This window comes from Nicotiana sylvestris, chromosome 6, assembly GCF_000393655.2.
Source record: "Nicotiana sylvestris chromosome 6, ASM39365v2, whole genome shotgun sequence".
Lineage (NCBI taxonomy): Eukaryota > Viridiplantae > Streptophyta > Magnoliopsida > Solanales > Solanaceae > Nicotiana > Nicotiana sylvestris.
In genome coordinates this window covers 98,838,944-98,847,268 of record NC_091062.1, presented here as the reverse complement: position 1 = coordinate 98,847,268, position 8,325 = coordinate 98,838,944, and the positions used below count along the sequence as shown (strand labels likewise).

The 8,325-nt window shown below is 37.5% G+C and overlaps 1 protein-coding gene across 1 annotated transcript; it reads right to left on the bottom strand.

The window, feature by feature from the left end:
• Nucleotides 1–597: 597 nt before the first annotated feature.
• LOC138871007 (secreted RxLR effector protein 161-like) lies at nucleotides 598–1,077 on the bottom strand. Its single transcript, XM_070148853.1, has one exon. The coding sequence runs from the start codon at nucleotides 1,075–1,077 to the stop codon at nucleotides 598–600; it is 480 nt and encodes a 159-aa protein (XP_070004954.1).
• Between the last annotated feature and the right edge of the window lie 7,248 nt (nucleotides 1,078–8,325).

Below are 8,325 nucleotides of genomic sequence, written 5' to 3'. Positions count from 1 at the left end.
AATTTCTGGGAATTTGATGAATGTAGGACTTATGCTCATGATTGAAAAAATAATCTTTCTAATTGTGCAGAGTATAGAAAACATACCTGAGCTTTTCATATGAACACATACTGATGAACCAGGTTCTTTATATAGAACTCTCTTGAACATGCCTCAAATGCCAAAATAGAAGAAACTTTGTAAGAGATCAGTGAGTCATACACATGTCACAGGAGTATACTAATTAAAGTATGAAACTGAGCAAGAATTGATCTAGATATTTACACAAAGTTAGAACTCCTAACCAAAAAATAATTTTTTTTCATTGTGCATTCTGAACTGGACCTATTAGGTGATCTTAATCATCCCTAACTCTAACCTGTTCCTCTCAAAGTTTTCTCTACTCAGTGCTTTAGTGAAGATTTCAGATATTTGTTTATCAGTAGCATAGAATTCTATTGAAATCAATCCTTTCTCATAGTTATCTCTTAAGAAGTGGTGTCTAACATCTATGTGATTAGTCCTCTTATGATAAACATGGTTCTTTGTCATACTTATAGCACTAGTGTTATCACAGAATATTGGAATACATCCCACTTCAATTCCAAAATCTATCAGCTATTGTTTGATCCATAGCAATTGAGCACAACACGAAGCAACAGCAACATACTCAGCTTCAGCAGTAGATAGGGCCACAGAATTTTGCTTTTTGGTAGCCCATGACACAAGACATGAACCAAGGAAATGTGCCATACCTGAGGTGTTTTTCCTGTCCACTAAGAAACCTGCATAATCAGCATCAACATATCCAACTAGATCAAAATTACTACCTTTAGGATACCAGAGACACAGATCAGTGGTGTCTTTCAGATATCTCAGTATCCTCTTTACCGCAGTCAAGTGGGACTCTTTTGGATTTGCCTGAAAACGAGCACAAAGGCCTACCCTGAAAACGATGTCAGGTCTGCTTGCAGTAAGATACAAGACTGAACCAATCATACCCCTATACAACTTTTGATCGACTGATGAACCAGGTTCATCAATATCTAATTTGGTGGCAGTTGCAATAGGTGTGTCTATTTCTTTAAATTCCTCCATTTTAAACTTTTTGATTAGCTCTTTTGTATACTTCTACTGATGGATCATGGTTCCGTTTGGACTTTGTTTGATCTGCAAGCCTAAAAAGAAGTTAAGCTCACTCATCATGCTCATTTCAAACTCACTGCCCATTAGTTTTGCAAAGTCCTTACTCAGCCTATCAGTGCTGACCCCAAATATGATGTCATCCACATATATTTGCACAACAAGGAGATCTTTACCTTTTTCCCTTAAAAATAAGGTACTGTCAATTTTACCTCTTTTGTAACCATGCTCTAGTAGGAATTTGGATAGTCGTTCATACCAAGCTCTTGGGGCCTGCTTAAGCCCATAGAGAGCCTTGCCTAACTTGTACACATGCTCAGGACATTCCTTGCTCTCAAACCCTGGAGGTTGTTTCACAAACACCTTTTTCTTTAGGTAGCCATTCAGGAAGGCACTTTTGACATCCATCTGATGAAAAGTGAATTCCATGTGTGCTGCAAAGGCTATGAGGAGTCTGATTGCCTCTAGTTTTGCAACTAGAGCAAATGTCTCATCATAGTCTATGCCCTCCTCTTGGCTGTATCCTTGTACCACCAGTCTTGCTTTGTTTCTTGTAACTGTTCCATCTTCATCAAGTTTATTTCTGATGACCCATTTTGTACCAATGACTGATCTGTCCTTGGGTCTCAGAACTAGATGCCAAACTTGACTTCTTTCAAATTGGTTGAGTTCATCTTGCATTTCATTCACCCAATCTGCATCCTGCAAAGCCTCAACAACATTTTTAGGTTCAATAAGAGATAGGAAAGCATCAAAAGCACACAGTTTCTTTAGCTGTGATCTAGTTTTGACTCCAGATGTTAGATCAGTAATAACGTTCTCAATGGGATGAGAACTTTGATACTTGTGAGGTTTCACAACCAACTGGTTTCTGCTAGATGTCTCTTCCATATTCTGTTACTGAGGAACAAGTTCATGAACAAGTTCGTCTAGGGGGTTTGATTCAATTTCTCCTTGATTAGCTCCCCCTGTCAGGTTGTCCTGATTTGAAGGACCTATTCCATCACCTGTTCCTTCTTTTGATGCCACTTTGACTTGTGCTGGGGATTCAGTCAATTCCTTTACCAATCCAATGGCTTCATCTTCATGTTCCTGTCTCTCAGAAAAGAATGTTAGTTTCATAAAATACTACATGTACACTTTCTTCTACACACAGAGTTCTTTTATTAAACACTTTATATGCTTTGCTATGTGAAGAATATCCCAAGAATACTCCCTCATCACTTATAGGATCAAACTTACCTAGGGAGTCTTTTCCATTATTGTGCTTATAGCACTTGCAACCAAATGCCCTAAGATGGGATATGTTTGATTTTCTCCCTTTAAGTAACTCATAGGGAGTCTTCTCTACCAGAGGTCTGGTCATGCATCTAATAAACTCATACTTGCGCATGTGATGTGGAGCCATAACTCAGTCGGCGCCCACTATAAAATTCTCAGGTCGGTCGATCCTCATCAGTGATAGACGGGCCTGGGAAGTATTTACCCCAATCTACTCCTTAAATATCCGAGCCAGTGATCAATAATTGACCCGATGGGGTCACCTGCGATTGCACTGGAGTAAGATAAATTCCAAGGCTGTAAGATGGCATGTCCGTCTCATGCATGCCACTTACCATATCAGCAGCAACATCATCAGCAGGAGCCTCAACGCCCCCTTTCTGGGGACCACCTCCTCTTCGCCCACGACCACATCGTCCGGCATCACCAGCTCGTCGGGCACGTCCAGCGTAGGATACCACGACCTCGCTGGTACTGCGCTGGGTCCATACTCGTGTGCCAAATGCTGATCCGATCGGGCTCGTTGCAGTATCTGGGCAGCCACATCCATGAATCGACGACTATACTCCTACATGGCCACATGATCGTGGACATGACTCTGCATCTGCTGCCCCATATGATAGACGGTATGCAATCCAATCGCCTACACAAAGTAAAAAATATAAACTACATATTTGGCACTAAATTATAGGTATATAATTAATAATAACAGAAAACATACCAGGACCTCGTGTCTCCCGGCGTATGGGATGTACCGATCGTGTGCCTGATGAACTAGGTTCCCGATAAAAAGTCGGGAAATAGTGCAGTACTATGCCATATAACGTTGAATAGGAAAGTGCTGCGGAGGTGGGGTCAATTCCCCTCGCCTGTCCCAAGTACCCAACGGCTCGTCAAGCCATGCCATAAATGTGTCGTCCGCCCTGGACCGATCATCCCTCTCATAATGTAAAGCAAGCCATGCAGGCGGACTCGGTATAGGCTGCGGCAGGCCAAACTGACGAAATACCCGCTTGAAGGCATGATGCTCGACAATATCGAGGCATATGAGCGGGACAGAAGCCCTCCAAATATATCGGCCGAACGTGCAATACGCTGGCAGGGTACCTATCACCTCATCGTTGTACGACGTCCAAATGAACTATCAAATAAGAACACAAACCGTTAGTATGCGCAACACTAAGTTAATCTATAATAGGTAAGTTTAGTTATATATTCACCTGTGCGTCCTCCAGCAGATCCAACACATCCCTGCAGAGGGGGAGATTATGATGGGCATCATACTCTCGTGCAAGAGTACGACGCATAACCCACCTACATGCTAGAGGGAGATGCGAAATTTCTACATTAGCCGGTAGCTGTGGTAGAGGTGGATGAAACTGCAGAAATCGCTCCCAGGCCCGAACCTAACATACAAAGTTGACGTAAAGTATAAGATTAACTGTAACTAGGTAGAATTGTAACTAATGGACATATTATTTGAATATGTTGTCACATGTAGAAGCGGCAGAAAGCCACTAACGTTTCTCTGTGTGTCGATGCAAGCCCGACACATCTGCCTGTACAAATATGAAATGACAGCACCACCCCAGCTGTAGATGGTTGTATCCTTGAACCAGCCAATATGATGCAGAAAACGGAGGCTCACTAAGTTCCCCGAAGTGTTCGGGAAAAGGAGAAACAGCAGCCTCGTATATCGCTGTACATCCACCTCCGCTGACTCATCGGTGATAGTATGGTGGATCTGCTCTAGGTTGTCTCTAATGGGGACCAACTGCATACGACTGGACCCAGACGCTACAGTCTCGTCCTCCGGCCTGAAATCCGTGAGCATGTGCAGCATATCCCAATAAGACTGCCGCGAATAATATCTCATGGTCATGGCAGTAAAACTGACAAGCCATCAGCGGACAGGCCATATAAAATCTCAGTGTCCTAGAGTGTAATGGTGGCCTCGCTGATGGGTAGATGGAAAGTGTGCGTTTCCGGTCGCCACCGCTCAATCAAGGCCGTGATCAACGCCCAGTCGAGCTGTATCCGACCAATCATAATAATCCTATATAATCTCATCTCCTCCAGGTAATGGACCACGCGGGGATATAGAGCTCTATGACTCAAAAAATCCCACAATAGATCCACTCTCCTGGCCTGAAAAGTCTGCGTAAGCAACTATCCGTCTCATATATACTCGGATCTATGCTGGGGCTGTAGGGCTAATAGATCCAACGTCCGAGGGCCGGGATGTATAGTCGCGTCCATGTCATCAACTATAAATTAAAACAACATTAATTGTATTTTATTCTGTATATTAAATATAATTTTTTGAGATACACAATTTTTAGCGTTATATAAAGATTATACCTATGGGTTCCAGGTTCGATATTTGAGTCTCATTAGCACCAAACTATCATTAATAATTATGTGTTTGTTTTATAATTATAAATTCATATTTTTAATAACTTAATTGTACAAATTATATATACATATATATATATATATATATATATATATATATTCGGGGCTCGATATTTTGAGGCCTAGTGGCACCAAACTATCATTAATAATTATGTGTTTGTTTTATAATTTAAATTCATATTTTTTAATAACTTAATTGTACAAATTATATATATATACACCTATGAGTTTCGGGCTCGATATTTTGAGGCACAGTGGCACCAAATTAACATTAGTAATTGTGTGTTGATACAATTATTAACTTAATTGTACAAAGTTTGCATTTTTCAACTACCAGTATAATACTTAAACAAAAGGAATTCTAAGCTAAAATACTACACATTACTACGCTACAAGGCTCTAAATTTTACTACGCTAAAAGGGTCTACATTTTATTACGCTAAAAAGGTCTAGATTTTACTACGCTAAAAAATAATCTAAACTAAACATAAACAACAAATAAATTTAATTGCAAATAAAACACAAAACGGCATGAAAACACATATATATAAATCAGGATATTAACAGACAAATTTATTTGACAAATTTATATTTTTTTATAAAACACTAATATTAAATCCGAATAAATTTAACATACTAGTTTCGAAAAAAATAACACAAATCAAAATAGAACACATACAAATCAAATAATATGCATTATTATAAAAGTTTCAACTTAAAATAAATCGCAATACCTCGATTTAGAATTTTCGGAAATTAAATAGATTGAAAATTTGACTCCGGAAGTGTGAATCAACAATAATACGAAGCTCTACTCGAATGTGGGACCTACGTTCTTCACCTTTTATGTGACGGGGGACCTTTTTTTTTTTAAAATAGTGGGGCAGCGGGTATGGGAGTGGGGGACCAAGAGAAGGTATAAAATATTGAGGAAGAAGAACCAGAATCGTCGTCTTGAAAAAGACGGCTCGTTTTTTAAAAAAGGGGTATAGCGCCGGGTGTTTGGGTGCTATATCTGTTACTGTCAGCTTTTTATATATAGCGCCCAAATACTGGGCGCTATACATTAACAACACAGTTAACGTTAATGTATAACGCCCAGTATTTGGGCGCTATATATAAAAATATTATCTTTTTTTTTACACTTATTAAGGTGCTACTTGTTCAAAAGAACCACATTTTGGTTCCGAACTTCCACACACGCCTATATACAAATTCGCAGTGCGGCGAATTATTGAATGGGATGGCTATTCTGACTTCTTGGTGTGTCCCAGAAACAAGGCGTCAAACTCTATGTCATTTATGTATTGTGGCATTGATAGTGTGAAAATTAATATTTAAACTAGTAGAACAAAGATGAATATCTGGTGGACGTGCCGGAGTGGTTATCCGGCATGAGTAGAAATCATTTGCGCTTTGCCCACGCAGGTTCGAATCCTGCCGCCCACGTTATCTTTATTTTTGTTTCTTCTTCAATTCTTGCACGTGTGGAATTAGGCTTCTAGTATTTTATTGTTGCATATTCATTCATCTCCTTTTGATAATAACCAATTGAAACTCCTCTGAAAAGTCACTTTATATATATATATATATATATATATATATATGCTATCAAAGCATTCTCTATAGGTAAGTTTGCCCAATGAGTCAAATGAAATTAAATATGTCAACACCTCCTTTTCTTTTTTCCGTTCAATTATCATATCGCTTATCTGCGTGAATCCGGTATCAACAGATGTAGGAATCCATCTCTTTTAATTTCTAATTCCAAAAGTGAAATTGGGCATTCGAGTTAGAACATTATTATTCAAATGAAAAAGCACTAACAAGAGGAAAGGTAAACGGAAGAGATAAAGACTGAGCAGTTTATCAGATTCCCCCAAAAGTCATATTTTAAGCATGCAAATTCGATATTCATCTTTTGCGAAAAGATTGAGATAATTTGTGGAATATTTTTTTCTGGCAAATATTTATTTTTAAATAAAATCAAATACCAATGAGTATGGTAGAGTTCGGAGGTGAATGATGAAAGCACCTAAAAGTTCTTTTTCATGAGATATTATTTCTCACCAGAGAAAGAAAAAAGACGATTGAAACGAATATAATTTCATGCCCAATTAATGATATTATAGTTTTAAATATTAAAAAAATATAAAATCAGTTTTCAATTTTATATAACTTGGGAATTATGGTCAATAAGAATTCAAATAGCTGATCATATTTTATTTAGAGTGCCGATCTCAACTTGTTTGGATTTGAGATTGTTTTCTTTATTAGTTTATCTTCCACATGATTTATGAAAAGTAGCTATAGCAATTGTTTGGATAAGTTTTTGGAGATATCTTTGAAGGTGCGGATGGGGTCGAAGGGAAGGTCTTTTTGTTATGTTGCATTCAATGATTGACGGTCCCATACATTTTGATAGAAAAATCTGACCCAACTTGAAAAATGATACTATTTCAAGATAGAGAGCAATAATAAGCATTCGAAAATATTTGATGAGACGTGTGAAAACTATGAGAGATCATAGTTCAGATTTTATTGGAGACAAAAATTGTACTTTTTTTTAATTGTGTAAATTTTGATGAACATAATTAATTTATCTTGTAGTAATCCGTTTCATATTAAATGAGGTAGTTTGACTCGACACGGAGTTTAAGAAAAAAGAACAATACTTTTGAAGTTTGTGGTCTTAAAAGTTTAAGGGGTAAAAAATTTATAGGGTCATGACATTTGTGTGGCTATAAAAGATACTCATTAAAGGTAAATGAGTAAAATAAAAGAGTTTAAAATTGATTATTTATAAATTTAAAAATATGTCATTTGTTTTGAAACGGACTAAAAAGAAAAACACATTATTTAATATGAAACGGAGGAGTAATCATTAACGGTAGTTCTATAAAAAAAAGAAATAGGGAGAAAGAGAAAAAATATAGGAGCAGAGCATATCCAATCAACGAGTTTTCTAGTAGAGAAAACAAGCATCACATCAGCCATTAATCAACCTTATCTTTTTATCTTCTTGTCTAAAATAAAGGAATTAATCTTCTTCTATTTTCACTTCTCGTTTTTTCACTCAATCTTTTTTCAGCTCATCCGTTGAAAAGACTTTAATTTCTTTGAACAAACTCATGTTATTCTCCTCCCACACCCACCCCAAACAAAAAGAAAACTGTAATAGATAAAAAAGGGACCCAATTTAGAAGGGGTCAGTGATTTAATAGCCACATTATAGGTATTCTTTTCTCTTGTTTTTGAATAGAAAAACTACCAAAACTAACTCTAACAAGACAAGAGAGCCGCTATAAATCCCAATATCTGATCGACTTTTGGAGGAAGGACACAAGGCTGTAAAGGGAGCATCCATTTGTGTCATTTACATCTATATTCGTTTTTTGAGTCACATTTTAATTTATATCTGCTTTGTAAAAAAAATTATAAGCGTACCCACTTTTTCGCATAACTTCAGCATACGGGCTTGAAGTAGCAAAGACAATCACGTAAACT